Source organism: Sardina pilchardus, chromosome 16 (genome assembly GCF_963854185.1).
Source record: "Sardina pilchardus chromosome 16, fSarPil1.1, whole genome shotgun sequence".
In the NCBI taxonomy this organism is placed as follows: domain Eukaryota; kingdom Metazoa; phylum Chordata; class Actinopteri; order Clupeiformes; family Clupeidae; genus Sardina; species Sardina pilchardus.
Genome location: NC_085009.1, coordinates 9,829,230 through 9,845,174, shown reverse-complemented (window position 1 = coordinate 9,845,174; position 15,945 = coordinate 9,829,230). Strand labels below are relative to the sequence as shown.

General features: G+C 39.1%; 1 protein-coding gene across 1 annotated transcript; it reads right to left on the bottom strand.

Annotated features, from left to right (window-relative positions):
- Window positions 1–696: 696 nt before the first annotated feature.
- Window positions 697–8,943, bottom strand: LOC134060521 (uncharacterized protein MG328 homolog). The gene is made up of 4 exons (XM_062517250.1): window positions 8,784–8,943; window positions 2,951–4,321; window positions 2,175–2,210; window positions 697–1,764 (listed from the first exon to the last, which is right to left on the bottom strand). The coding sequence occupies exons 1-4, from the start codon at window positions 8,941–8,943 to the stop codon at window positions 1,214–1,216; spliced, it is 2,118 nt and encodes a 705-aa protein (XP_062373234.1). The 3' UTR covers window positions 697–1,213.
- Window positions 8,944–15,945: the final 7,002 nt, after the last annotated feature.

Sequence of the window (15,945 nt, the reverse complement as noted above, 5' to 3'; positions counted from 1 at the left end):
GAGCGATGCCGTTCACAGTGGAGTCCACCAGAGCAGACAAATGCAGAAGATGAGTAGATTGAGTAGACAACTGGCCTTACTGAAGATTACATGGAGGAGGACAGCTGCCCAGAGTCGTGTAGGTCTTTATAATAGTCTATAGTTGTTTAAAGTGAATGATCACTGCTTTTTTGTTCATATGACCCACTTATCATAAAAGCTGTTTTGACTGACTGGAAAATTCACACTTCAGCATGCAAGAAGTAAATGGTAAACGGTGCAAAGATCATTAAAACAATGCATTTGAATCTGTATTTACATAGTCTGTTTTGAGTAGACAAGCATGAAGAAATAAAAATGTCCCTTGATTATCAATCAGGGTCTAAAAAAACCCCACAGAAACGCTCTCAGTTGTCTTGTATTGCGTGGTTGACATGATATCAAGTTTAATGTAAAAGCTCAAGTATTGATGTCACTACTCGATTATCTGAGCACTTCAGTACTCTGTACAAGTATGGCTTTGGTGCTGGACACTCTAACTTCCTGCATCTTCTGAAATGGGAAACTTAAATTGAATTGTCATTGTGTGTTGAACAGAATTTAGAAATGACATTACACAAAGTGCAAAGGTAAATAATACATGTATTGTCCAAGATGTGCTAAAAGCTTTTTAAAACAATGTAGTTGAATCCTTATTTATACAGTCTATGATTAGAGTAAAAGCAAGCATATTCTGTTGCAGACTATATTACAGTAAAAAGGCTGATAATCAATCATGGTGTAAAAAAACACAAACACTGTATTATTGTCTAACATTGTGTGGTTAAATAACATTGTACAATCATGAAAAAGAACATTCAAACGGGCTTATGAAAGCAGTGAGATTCATTTGCATAAGATAAGAATATTTGGGGTCTGGCATTATTGAACAAATAACTAGTTATTTCTTAAAGACCCCCTCCGGAGAAAAGTTTGTAACGCTCTGTATGTTATCTGCTTTTTTTCGAAGACAAATAAAGCAAAAATAAGCAGTCAATGTCATGATTGAGAATTTCTACTTTGGATTTATGGCAGACCGATTACAGCTTCAGTATGCAACAAATATACATAAACCATTTTAAGGCCATGAAGGGATTTTCCATGAAAAAAGAACCTTCTGAACTTATATGTAAGAGGAGTTTCAGGTGCATAATGAACTGCTGGTTTTAATAAAACATCAACCCATCATTCTACATTACTTGATAGGGCAGGTATGAACTGAGGAGATGATAAGAGGAGAGGAGTTCTTACCTCCATCATTAGCATGAGGAGAGAAGAATGGGTAAAGTTTCTCAGTGAAGGTAACATTAGCATAAGAGTAGAGGTGATACCAACAGTCTGCATCATAAAAGGAGACCAGACCTGCCTCATAATCCACAAACACCCCCACCCTCTGGGGCTTCTTCTTCAGGGAGAGGGGAACAATACTGTCTCGTGCCTTATACTCATTCCCATTGTACAGCCCTATTGTCCAGTATCCATTCCCAGGGCTCAGATGTATGTCTCCCTTCCTGGTAATGGACTCTCTGGACACCCCTAAGCTCCACCCAGTCTTCCCCTTGACCTGAACCTCATAGTAGAATTTGCCAGCAGAAAACCCCTGTTTTCCCAAGACACATACAACAGGACTGAACCTTTTGGGGTTGTCAGGGACATTCTGCTGTGTGCCGCCATTTCTCACTTGTTTCCCATCAGCAGACAGGATGAGATAGGCATGTGCTGTGTCAGGATCCAAAGTCACATCCACTAAGATAAAACAAAAAAAAAGACATGGCAGCTGAAAATATATTTAGTCTAAAACAAAATGATACATACTATGAGAAATATTTGTGAGGAATGTTTTACAGAAACGGTCTGTGACAAGTGTAATTTGGAGACTATGTAACCCATAGATTTAATAAAGCCTGCCATTAGTCCTGAAGGAGTTCTCATACATGTTGAGTACTTGTTGACTGCTTTTCATTCACTCATGTTAATCAAGAAGCCTTCCAGGTGACTGTTCCATGAAATTGTAAATGATGCCGATAGTGCACAAAGCAGTCATGAAGGTAAATGGAGGCTATTTTGAAGAATCTAATACATGAAACATATTCAGTTTTTTTAACAGAAGAAACAATATGAAATGTGATGATTGTCAGGATTTAAAAAAGAAATACCTGCATGACTTTTAATTCTCTTCATGTCATGTGATTCTGTGGAGAAGAAGACATTAAATAAAGGCAGTCAAAAACACATCTATTGCATATTTGAGATATATGGATAACATTTCTGAAGTGCAGGACAGTTGAAAAGATTCGAAAAGAATTTGGTCCTGTCTTGTGAGTAAAGTGGCACTGATTAAAAAAAAAAACAAAAAACATTGAAAAGGACTAAATAGAATCAGGAATCATCTTGAAATGCTGAAGAGTTTCATAGAAATAAAACTCTTTATAAAAATTAAAGCTTACAATAAAAAATGAAACAGAACCTGATCATTTATATGCAATGTCCCTTTTCCAAATGAAAATCCTCTCCTTTCTTCATATCAGGTCAGTTTTTGACAACAGTCTATTTCGGTAAACTACTTTTTCAGTATCAAATTACTGTACAATAATTCAAAATGCTGTACAAGACAACAATTGAAGATTTATTTAAAATTATTGTATCCTCTGTCCACTGACACCAAACCCTCAATTTTGACTCATTTTGCCAGATCGGGTCACATTTGAAATATCATTATTTTTACAATTCATTCCTCCCACAGAGTCTACGTGTCACCACAGTTTTCTGCACATAAAATAACATACATCTGCATATACATCAGTGTTCTTGATAACACTATTCAAGGGAGGATTCCATTGAGACACTTAATTACATGTTGCTTCGGCATTAACATAACTTCTACAGTACATCATATGATATGTAAAGCAACTGATTATGTTTAAACACTCACGTAGGTTTGACAAATTCTCTTGTAGTGCATCCCTCTCGGCAGTCACAGTGTTCAGTCTGTTCTGTAGCTGGGCTTTCTCTCTGGTCAGGTTGTTGTGACTTGTCTGTAGCTGAGACTTATCTGAATTCAAGTTGTTGTACCTGGTCTGCAATTGGGATTTATCTCTAATCAAATCATTGTATCCTGTCTGTAGCTGAGATTTCTCCGAATTCAGGTTGTTGTAGCTTGTCTGTAGCTGGGATTTCTCTCTATCCAGGTTGTTAAATCTGTCTTGCAATTTGGATGTCTCTGAATTCAGGTTGTTAAATCTGTCCTGCAGTTTGGATTTTTCTGAATTCAGGATATTGTAGTTGGTTTGTAACTGAAATTTCTCTCCAGTTAAGTTCTGATATCTGTCTTGTAACAAAGAATTGTCTCTGTCCAATGTTTCCCAGTTGCTTTGTAATTTAGACTTCTCTTTAAATAGATTGCTATACTTATCCTGTAACTGTAATATCTCTTCAGTTACGTTATTGTAACTAGCATCCAAAAGGGCCTTTTGTTTGTTGAGGTTGTTGTAACCTTTCTGCAGTTGGGTGCTGTATTTTGTCAGGTTGTTGTAACTGGTCTGTAGCTGGGATTTCTCATTATTCAGGTTGTTAATTTTGTCCTGCAATATGGATTTCTCTGAATTCAGGTCGTTGTACCTTGTTTGTAGCTGAGATTTGTCTGAATTCAGGTTGTTGTAACTTGTCTGCAGCTGGGATTTCTCTGAATACAGATTGTTAAATCTGTGCTGCAGTTTGGATTTTTCTGAATTCAGGGTATTGTAGTTGGTTTGTAACTGAAATTTCTCTCCAGTTAAGTTCTGATATCTGTCTTGTAACAAGGAATTCTCTCCGTCCAATGTTTCCCAGTTGCTTTGTAATTTAGACTTCTCTTTAAATAGGTTGCTATACTTATCCTGTAACTGTAATATCTCTTCAGTTACGTTATTGTAACTAGCATTCAAAATAGCCTTTTGTTTGTTGAGGTTGTTGTAACCTTTCTGCAGTTGGGTGCTGTATTTTGTCAGGTTGTTGTAACTGGTCTGTAGCTGGGATTTCTCACTATTCAGGTTGTTAATTTTGTCCTGCAATTTGGATTTCTCTGAATTCAGGTTGTCATTATGGGTTTGTAGCTGGAATTTCTCTCTACTCAGGGTATCGTAACTCTTTTGCAACTGTACATTTTCTCTGATCAGATTGTCATGACCTGACTGCACCCGTAGTTTCTCTGTGCAACTATCCTGTAACTGTTTGATTTCCACCATTTTGAAGCTGAGAGCTGCAATACCAGAGAGCAGAAGAACACACAGCAGACCCAGAAACACAGCAGTGCTCCTCCAAGGCCCTGAGGATAAGAGAAAGTACAATAATATGAGAATTAGAACAATATGTCACTGTAGTTGATAATAACAGGCAAATAAAATATTTTCAACCCCTGATAAAATAAACTGATCTCATGCTTACTCATGATGTTATTTTCAGCTTCTTCATTCATAGCAGTTTACAAAATTTTGAAATAACTCCATATACAAGCAAATTCCAAAGTCAGTGTGTGATTTGAAGGGCTTCCCCCCTCCAGTTTTGAGCACAAGTTTTATTATTTGTATCGGGGGGATGGGGAGTACAGATTTACCGATTTTAGCTGATTCTGATTTGAGCTATTTTCTGTCTTTTCTTTAATAGAACATTTTTACATTGAAATTCAATCAACTTTTCCATACTGAAGTTACTTAAAAATGGAACAGGCGAACAGACAGATAACAGGCAAATAAGTTATTTTCTATAGCTATAAGCTATATAATTTATATAATAGCTATATAAAACTTCTTTATAGCAGTTTACAAACTTTTGAAATATCCATGTTACTCCATATACAAGCAAATTCAGGTTGTGATTTGTAGGGATGAGGGGGGAAGGGGTCTTGACCACAAGCTTGATTATTTGTGTCACGGGTGGGCTATGGCTGACCACGGAATTTGGTTGTTAAGTCCCACCCCATGGGCCCCACAGCTTTTTCACCAAAAAAACTGTTTACTAATGCAGGTTGTCGGAAACTTGTGAACCATGTCACCGTCACCCTTGTTTTAGTGAGTAGAGAGTAAAACAAATGAATGTAAAAAAACAAATATGTCAATATAAATGTAAAAAATAAAATGTTAATGTAATGGTTCTGAATGCTGGAAAGAAATGTATTGTCCCATTATTGCATCATAGCTTAATAACCGAATATGACAAAGCGCAGCATTTGCTTTCTTGCTCATAAAAACTTGGTATCAGCACTTCCATGGTGGACCCAGCCCTGAGTGTTGGCTTTTGTTAGCGTCTTCAGGCTTTGCCAACTCAGCAGAGGGATGCTGTTTCAAGTGTGGCGTGCGAATGCATTTGACCGGCATAAAATCGACATATCACAGACCGACCCGCCAGTCGCCGGTCATTGCCAATCACGTAATTGATTGGCCAATTCCGGTCACCAGCCGATCAATCGGTTGGCCTGCAGATCTATCTCCTCTGTTTACTGCTAGAACTTTTGGCTCCAATCAAAAATGGCCATACTCTCCTGGCACGCTATTGGCCGGTGACGTAACGATGACGAAACATAAGCGACGTGAAGCAGCACTTGTGTACACAATGGATAGTTGGTCTGATTGGTTGAAGGATTATCCAATTGCGTACATTTGAACGATGCCCATTGATCACGCCTCTTGTGCAGTAGAAACAAAGCGCAGCCTCCCCAGACTAATGTTCAATCTTAAAAGATTGAGCTTAGTATGGTGAAAACCAGTCAGTGCATCTTTAATAGTAATACTAAGTAGAGAAGGCTTACAGTGACTGTGTACTCATTATTACAACCCCAAAATCTGAAAAAGTTGGGATGATGTTCAAAATGCAAATAAAAACAGAATGTGATAATACCCAGGAAAAACATTGCCTCGTCGGCAGTATGTTGCTCAAAACCTGTATGCATAATTTAGAATTGATTGTGCCCTGCCAGATGTGCAAGATGCCCATGCTGTACTGTAGGCACTAATGTACCTGCACATCCGTCATAGATATTGCTTTTCAAACTGAGCACTAAACAATTTGGATAGGTTGGATGCTTGGATAAGCCCTCTCCTCTATGAGTCCATGATTTCCAATAAAGAATTGACAATCTTAAAAAGTATCAAACTGTATAGAGGACAATTGTTATCAGAGGTTTTCCTGAGCCCATGCAAAGATTTTCTTCACAGAAACAGGTATTGTTTTAATGCAGTGCCATCTGAGGTGCAACAAAGATCATAGCCATCCAATATTGTTCTTCAGCTCTATCCCTTGTTTCAAGGCCGTCACCATAGACATTGAGGGGGACGCGTCCCCCCCAATATTCAGATACGACCAAAATGTCCCCCCCAATATTCGGACATAGAAAAATAAATAATTAAAAAACGCAACAGGAAACCAACGGTAACGACCGCAATCTGAATTGCCACTGGCACATGCAATCAAATGCACAAAATAGCTTAATAGTAGCACCTTCATTAGTAGCCTAGTACCTGGCCTGACGCACGCTTTCAACATTAATCTCACGCTCTCACACACTCGCAAGAAATGTCACGCCAAATCCATTCTCCCTTTTCATCAATCTGTTCACTTTTAGTTGACAGTTAGTGACTAGACTAGACCACAGCATATTGTTTAGACAGGAGACAAATTTAAGGCATAGGTGGGCTCTTTAGATCAACTACAGGTAGGTATAGGTATAGTCTACTGTACAATGTTTTCAGCGCAGAGAAATTATCTGAGATGCAAAATGCAAAATGCTCGCCCATTCTTCTCTATCGGATTGCTCACGAAGTTCTAGTCACACTGATATGCATGTCACTTGACAGAGCACGAGCTTTCTGGTGGTATCAATGTAAATTTTGCCTACACGAAATATTTATAAATTTTTCTATCTGCAACTCGCGAAAGAATCAAATTGCGCACCAATTATTCTCTGGTGGATTGCTCACGAAGTTTAGGCTAATCACAAGCTTTCTGACACTAATTGCTGTAATAAACAGTTCGCGAGAAAATCAACGTGAATACACGAAATGAATTCATATTACATTCCATCTCCACACCTGGCCCATCGCGGTGGAATAACTCCCAAGCCATTCCCGAGTAATCCCGTTTTTAAATTGCAATACATTTCTACTTGTTCTCCATCTTCAGGCTGTGGCACATCCAAAATAATGAACTACTGCTTGAATATTGTGTTCTTCCACTTGTTTTTTTTTTTTTTTTTTTTTTAACATTTAGATAAACTACATAGAATTAGAACATAAGCATTGCTTTCATATGCATAATTTTAGACTCAATTAAATTATTCTCACGTTCTTAAAGTGACAGGCACTCAATTTGACTTGACATTAAAGATAAATGTAGGCTAAGTCAATTTCATTCCCAAATCAAACTTATCAAAAATATCAAACTTTTTAACCTATTATCAATTTCAAAACAATTTTGACACCAATATTCTTATCATGTATTTTTAATTGGCTATGGCTCCTGACTGATGCATAAAATAGATAGATTGATAGATTGATAGATAGCCTACAGAACATCTATGATTCTGTAATTAGGTTAACTATTTTTGTATTGAATATGAGTTGTAGGCTATCAGTCTACAACACCACTACCAGAGCCATAGAGAGAGTTTTATCTACCACTCTGACCACTACAAATGACACTGGGAAACCCATTCTATTTTATTCATAGAACAACTACCGTGTTTATATATATCTATATGGTCTACAGTACGCTATGGGCCCCCCTGATAGAGAGCATGAGCATGCTGACCTAGAAGTGTGTGAGGAGACAAACAATTCTGAAATATTTGATTATTTGAAAAAATTATGGAAAATTATGGTTAAGAATGAAATGTGTTGACATTTTGTCAGACCCCGCCACAAATTTGGTCCCCCCCAATGTTGACATCATGGCTACGGCCTTGCCTTGTTTGCAAAGATTTCTCTGGATTCTCTGAATATTTCATTATGTACTATAGCCTAGAGGATGAACTCCCCAATGCTGTGAAGAATTTAAATTACATTGTTTCCTCATTTGTCCACACAGGTTTACTGAGTGATGATGAATACCGCTACATCTTTACTTGTAAGAGACTTTACTTCTTTTTCATACCTGTAAGTCACACTCTTTTTTTGTAGCTTATGCCACCAACGTTCAGGTGATTGGCAACTAATGTGACTATCCAAAAAAAAAAGGAAAAAAAAGGAAAAAAAAAAATATCCAAAACTAAAAAAGTCTTTCTTCTGTTTAATAAAATAGAGTGTCGTACAAAATACAAAATGAAATATTAGCAACCTGGCTGAAATGAACTAATCAGCTCCATCTCTTTGTCGTCATTGGAGCCAGTGTCAGTCAGAAAACTGTATTGCTTCTTTGCCTGACCGCGTTGAAGGCTAGTAACCTCAGCACACGTACAGTATGCAACACATGACCCACATGGCAGAACCCGGCGCACTTCCCCCATATAGATCAACACACCACCATATCAAACCAACAAACAAATAATAACTTGCACATACAGTTAACTCAAATGGCTCTTACAATACACAATCCTGTTGCAAGTTACCCCAATTAATTATGAAACATTCCTCCACTATAACTGTAGAACAACCACAGGATTTAAATGATTTGTAATGAATAACATAGTTACAGTATAACATGGTCTGTGTGGATAGAATGCATATGTTGTAGGCTTACCTTACGGGGATAAAGTTGATACTGAATAAAAATTACATTAATAAAAATGTCACACTCACTAGAGTGATGAGGACCTGGGCCTTCCTGGTTGTCTCTGGAGTCTGGAGTCTTGCTGAGAACATCAATGGTGTCGGTGCCTGCTTCTTCATATTTGTCTGTAGCGGGCCTGCTGACCTCACCAGGGTCTACAGGTCGAATGATGCCCTCAGTCATCTCCATTCTGCACCTGCTCTTCTCTTCTGGCTGCTAGTATATCTTTTCCACTCTGTTATGTGGAGTGAGTCAGTTTGTGAAATTCAAACAGTGTTAGACAAGTTTTATAGGCGTACAAACCAGGATGAGGAAGTCACTGCAGCTGAGAAATTCAGAAAAGGGCACCAGGGGCGTAGCCAGAGGGGTGACTCCGGGTGGCACAGGCCACCCTTGACATTCAATTGGCCAACCCAGGTGCCACTCCAAAATCCTAGTCTACGATTCGCCATTAACAGTCAAAGGCGAGAAATTTCTTGATGCACTTGCAGCACACTAGTTTGAAATATCAGGGTTCAGAAATATAAGCAATCTAGCAAACATGCTTGCAGTTATAGGCTACATGGCTTATTGTTTTTAGCATGTGAGTTTACAATAGGCCTACAGGCTACTGCTTGTGCTAACACGAAAACATATATTTACCTATCGCATCTGCCAGTGCCCACTTATCTTATTACACACACACAAAACCCAGTATTTAAATTGTAGAATCACGTAATGTAGGCTAATTTTTATATCTGCCTATTCTACCTACTCAGCCGACACTGTTGTATTGTTATGTTGTATTGTAAATAGTCTACTGCCTTAATGTAATATTGACATTGTGGAAAGTTTATAGCTTAGGCCAGTGTTTCTTAACTGGTGGGTTGGAACCCAAAAGTGGGTTGTGGTACTAATCTGAGTGATGGGTAGCGGAGCTTGTGGCTAAAAAGAAATTAAAAATCGCCAATTTAAAATGCTACCTGATCAGATCTATCATCTATCAGAGGCTGTGTCAGTCATTGCCATGGCATGGACATAGACAATGTTTATGTGACAGGTCATGTTAGATATAATGTTAGCTAATTTTATAAAGTATGCATAATTTTAAGATATCATGTGAAACGCAATTGGCTGCAACCCTGAAAACTTGAAGTAAGATAGAATTAACTTAAATTGAGGACAAAATGAGACAGTGTGGGGTGCATATGAGAGCATAAAACCATCCAAACTAAAGTGCCACTTGGAAACAACACACCCCTGTCAAAGACAAACCTGTAGAGTACTTTGAGGTAATATCAGCAGTTAAAGACTTCACAAATGTAATGGCAAAAATCTGCATTTTCCACACAAATAGGCCAGGCACTTTGCGTGTTTTATGTAGGCTACCTCACCATATTCGTTGGCCTTAATGCTAAATATATATATAGTTGGTCACAACTTGATGAACTTGTGAAATTATGGGTTCCAAAACCAGACCAGTTAAGAGCCACTGGCAAAAAACATTTCACACTTCCACTTTTGCTCAAATGGCCTAATTTCTGAACAGGTTTTGTTCAGAGCTAAAAATGAGCTGAAAACTGTATTTGACATTTTATCCAATAACAAAAACAACCTTCAATTGATGAGTATGGTGCTTGGCGCATGGTTTTACTCATGCATGTGTGCTCATTTAACAACTTGAGCCTGTTTCTGTTTATCTAGATGCCACCCTTGAATTAACCAGTGCCCCACTAGGGCCACCCTTGTTACAAATCTCTAGAATCGCCACTGAAGGGCACTTAAACCAGAGAGGGTTAAAGCGGATGAATGAAGGATCTTTGCTTAAACTCCATTTCCCCATCTCTCTCTTCCTATGGAGGAGTTAGCAACCCGTGAGGGGGTCACACAGTGCTTCATGTTCATGAGGTTAACTCAAAGTCACGATCACTAGTTAAGTGTTTAGGTGAACTGGGTTGGTCTACAGACATTTTGTTGGTTTCCATTTTATTGTCTTTCTTTATTTGAGTCTATGTCTATCTGTGTAAGAGAGAAAAAGTCTTAGCATTTTACCTCAAGTACAGTTCAGCAGGAAGGTAATCTTGAGTTTATTGTAAAGGTTTCTCTGTAACTGACGGACAAAACCCTCCAGACGAGGCAGATGGAAAGGGACATGAACAGTCAGCTGATTCATATGTTTCTGAACTGTCGTCCTATATTGTTCATGCTTGAACTTTTCTAGGTTACACTTGATGAACCCGAATCCTCTCTTCCTCTGTCTAGAAGGAACCAGTGCACTACAGAGTTCATGTTCAGAGATGGTTTTGTCTAATAATAGTGCATCACACACATCGAACACTTGCATCAAACATTCTACAGAACGCAGATCAGCCCGTCTGCTTTCACTTTCAATGAAATCCACTAGATAACGGACCAAGCTACTTGCTGAGTGATAGCCTATGAATGAAAGAAGCACCAACTCCGCCGTAATTGTCAGCGGACTATTATACATAGCAATGATGTTAGGCTACAGACACACATACCGGTGAGAGTACAATCTGGTGTGTGTGTGTGTGTGTGTGTGGGGTGGGGTCATTGAAGATCTTTTGGGAGAGTGGACATGTTTGATGGGTTGTTTGATGTTTGGTGCATCGGTTGGTTGGTAGTTTGAATGCAGTGAACCGAATTAATCATTTTAATTGAAAAATATAGAGTTAAAGTTTTGTTTGTTTGTTTGAGGATTTGATTGATTGCTCTGTGTTTATGGTGGCTTACATAACTCATTAATAAATAATAAATAGAGTTGAATCTTCATTTTCAATTTTCAAAGTTTAAACTTGTTTCCATTGCAATTTGTGGGGTGTGTATGTATGACGTAATAAGTTGCAGAATGTAACTGACACTTTTAGTCATGTTTATTTCAATATGGTAAAAGCGTATGAACATGCAAGAATATCTCTCCATTTTTGGATGATGTGCAATAATGGCCGTTGTCCTTCATCCTGTTGAGACAAGCTGTGCAAATATCCAGTTCTACATCTGCAGAGCAAACACCACAGTGTCAACAATTCTGATGAAGTTTTTCTGCAGCTTCATGGAGGAGTTAAAATGGCGGCAGAAATGCGCCGTGCTGCAGGATGTCTTGGTGAGCATCAGTCAACATGAAGTTGGAGCAAGATGTCATAGCGACCCCCAACAGGCAGAAGGGCAGCACGGTGCCCAGGCCAAAACTAACCCCGAGCAGGGCCCCTCTTTTGCAGCTGGTCCAGGCCTTGTTCAGCCAGTGAGTGCTGCAGTGAGTAGAAAAGAGAGAAACGTCAACCTTTAGGAAATTAAATGTACTGGCTTTTCAAACCCACACAACCCAGGGCCCTAATTCAGATTGATGGGCAAAGTCTCAAGTTTAAAACTGACGCTAATTTAATAACTAGACAAATTACATTGGCTAGTTTAATACCATAGGGAAGACATTGAAACGCAAACTAATTTGGCGATGATATGAATATGGCTTGGTAATCTACCTGTTCTCAGATGCAGAGACCTCAGTCAGATCACGTGCTGCCATCTTCTGAATGATCACTCCACTCTCTTCTTTCAGCTCCTTGACTCCATCCTCTGTTCGGTCAGTGGTCTCTCTCTGAAGGATGACCGTCTCAGTGGCCTTCACCTCCTCGACATATGACTCCTAAATGAGTCCATTTTGTTGAGATGTCATTGAGATGAGTTGATTTGGATGATGATATATCACTGGAGGATAACATAGTTATCATATCTAAAGTCCTAAGAACCCACCTGAAATCCAGACAGGCTGAACTCCTGTGCCAGAGACAAATGGTTCCTGGTGGCTCCAGTGTGATGTCCATCAGAGGTCATGGAACTTTCCTGTCCAGTTGCTGCACCATGTTCTACCATCTCCAACTGTCTCTTCAGGTCCTTAGCCTTCTTTTCCAGGTCCTGTGAAGTTGCCGTTGTCGCTCCCGGGCCCCCCCGGGAACGACAAGGTACAGTAATTCGAACACTGCTTACACATCAGAGGAGCAACCGACTTCATTCTTCTCCTCAGCATACATTGTTGTACCTTGTGAATATAAGCACATAAACATTAATTTGCTCAGCATGACTGCTCCATTGTCAGCATGAATATATGAGAGAAATTTAGATTAATTCAGTTTGATACATCATTATCCTAAGAGGCATTACCCCGATTTCCATGGTTGCTGGTCTGTCAGTCCACCAATATTAGATGAGCTTTCTCTCTTGACAACGACTGTTGATTTGGCCCTATGAGGACCTGTTATCCGTTTCTGCATTGAATCTGGAGGCAAATCCCTTCTACTTAAAATATCCAGTTGGTGCAGATTGGTCAGGTCCTAGGAGATCCAATGAGCTTCTCTGTAATATTCCTGTAACAGCATAGCCTATGTGGCGGCGGTTAGATTTTACACAGTTCAACAGTTTTCTATGTTGTAGCAATCAATGAACCAGTGTAACTGATTTAACTGCACAACAGTGTGCTATAACTTGTCTGATGTTGTGACTGTGTCAGTTTGTGATGCAGTGATGATGTCAATGCCAACTCATTATGACAACAAGTCAGCACAAAGCATAATTAGCATTTTATTACTTTAATTAATTTGGCCTATACGTCGTTACAGAAAACTAACCTTTTAGTCAGGCATGTGTCACTGGTTCAAACTTTACAGGTTCATCAGTTCAAATGTTTGACAGCCTATTTATTTTTCAGTGGGCTTCTCAGCAAGGCCTACAACTAGGCTACTGTTGAATGGTAGCTGAATTTCAGTGTTCTCTTATGATGTCACAATATCATTTCAATGTGTACACTAATCCTGGAAGCTCTGCAGCTGGATATGGTTATGGTTATGGCAAAGATCCCTTCAACCGTCTCTGGTTATGGCTATTTGGCAGACACCTTTGTCCAAAGCGAAATACAAATAAAAAAAAAAATACAATAATTAATTCAACAGGAAACAATTTTAAAAAGTTGGTCAGACTAGTAGGGAGAATATCAATTCAAGCAATAACCTAATGAAAATAAACAATGGATGTAAAGGAGAATAGCAAATAAACAATATAGCCATTGTAAGGCAGGTTTTCAGATTCCTTTGAGGCAGATGAGAGCTGAATGCCTTTTGCTGCTAATTTACATCTGTGTGAGCTTCTGATAGCTCATTGTTGTCTCAGCTGGCTGTGGCCGGAACCCCATCAAGCAGCCATCAACACTTCCCCCATCGATTCAGTGAAAGTCAAATTGACAACTTCTGAAATACTCATAAAATGTATGTTGTAAATGTAATACATCCATGTTTGGTCTTGAATTAATACTTGTAATGTGGGCAACAGCCTAATCACAGTTTCATTGCAATCTAATATTTGTACATGGTTATAGACTAAGAAATACACTATAGAGTTTTAGACGCCACACCCACTTTCAGGTAAAGAAGCCCTGCTGAGTCGGGAGTGGCTGGATGGATGAAAAGGGAATCTCTTGGTGTGATGCGCTTCTCTTCTCACTTTCTCAGCTTTGGGCAAGAGGTGACTCTTCTCTTCCTGCTCTGCTCTGGTCTAGGCAAGAGGTCACACTGACCTCTCTGCCCCTCTCTCTCTCTCTCCCTCTCTCTCTCTCTTCCTCTCTCTCTCTCTCTTTCTCTCCCTATCTTTTGATTTCTTTATGGGGTTTGTTATTTTCATTATTTGATATATTGTTTTATCTGGTGTATGTAGCATTGTAACTTGGTAACTTGTTAAGGTTTAAGTCCAAGTTTATTGTTTGTTTTGAGGTTAAGTTCATTTTCTCCTCTGTTCCTTTGTTCAAGGAAAATTACTGATACTTTTACTCTTACCTAAGGCTTAAGGCCTAATAAATGGTTAATTCTCCTCGTTCAGTTTGCATATCTCTAAAAGTTTAGTGTGCCATTCCATTCTCTGCCATAGTTAAACAAATTAGTTATTTGGTAATGTATTAGAGGTACAATATATCTATGGAGTCAGATTCTTGGTGAAATTCCTAATACAATTGCCATCTAACTTCTCAGATATTTTTACAGTCCAATTCAACCTCATCGAAGCGCCGGACGTAGACAGAACACGTATAAAAGTGGGAAATATATTGTCGTATATTTTGCCCATTTACAGTTGGTGACATCCCTTTAGTGATCTGAAACTGCTTTTTAAAACAAGCATTCCAGTTACGTCGGTCCGCGCCTTAAACAATAGATGTAATCGTCTCTACTCAACAGCAGCGAATCGTCATCGTGAGTGATTTGATCTCTGAAATTTGGTGAGTAAATTTTAACATTCTTGAAGACGTGTGACAAAAGCGCACGCATTATTGATGTTAACATTTCACCATAATATTCAGAAAAACTAACTCACTCAGCTATGGTTCTCATAAAGGACAACACACTTGAAAAATTGGTATTAGCTGGATGGACAGCAACGTTAGAACGCCAAGGCACATTAGACAAGCTAGAACGTAGAGGAATCACAATTCACTCTAGCGAGTTTGAAATATATCGTTTCTGGACGCTCACGGAAGGGGAGATGGCGGAAGGCCTTGCATCTTTAATATTGCAAAAGAAAATGAATGAAATTGAAACACTTCGCAATTCAATGCAAATGACTGATGCAAAAGATGTTACGGTGAACACCGATGCTGTTTCTGATCATGTTTTGCAATCTTGTTCTGATGTGAGAGATGCTGATGTTTCTAAGGAGGTCCCTGCAGACATTGTTGTTTTGCAAGACAATCCAAACACCAGGAGGTCTGTCTCTCCTGGACCTGATGAATACGCAATGGCGGCCGTCCAACGCATGGACACCAAAAGTCAAGACTTAAGCAAGAAACGACAAGGCCACAAACGCGGACCCAAAGCGAGCAGATTCTGCAATTCGTGCCATAAAGTGGGCCATGACGAGCAACAATGCTGGACCCTCGGATTGGGGAAACCTCCGCCATATTACCTGAAGCGCCGCGAGCGAAACAAGCCTCCTCACAAACAACAAAACGGTTTGCAAGATGAACTTCTCACTATGATCAAATCTGCAGTTAAAAATGAGACATCACGGATAATTAGACTGTTCAGCCGGGTCTTAACACCGTTCAATGCATAGCCATCTCCCAGTTAATGATAACCTGTAACAGTGCCCTCTCGAGGTTGTTTTCTCTGATGAGAAATTTGTTAGTCACATATCCAGACAATGAGTTTTTGTTTA

Bases quoted from the DNA above. Each gene is read 5' to 3' on its own strand.
- LOC134060521 (XM_062517250.1), bottom strand. From the start codon at position 8,943: ATGGAGATGACTGAGGGCATCATTCGACCTGTAGACCCTGGTGAGGTC. The intron at 2,211-2,950 runs GTGAGTGTTTAA...TCTTCTCCACAG, and splicing joins AGAGAATTTGTCAAACCTAC to AATCACATGACATGAAGAGA. The intron at 1,765-2,174 runs GTATTTCTTTTT...GTTTTATCTTAG, and splicing joins GAGAATTAAAAGTCATGCAG to TGGATGTGACTTTGGATCCT.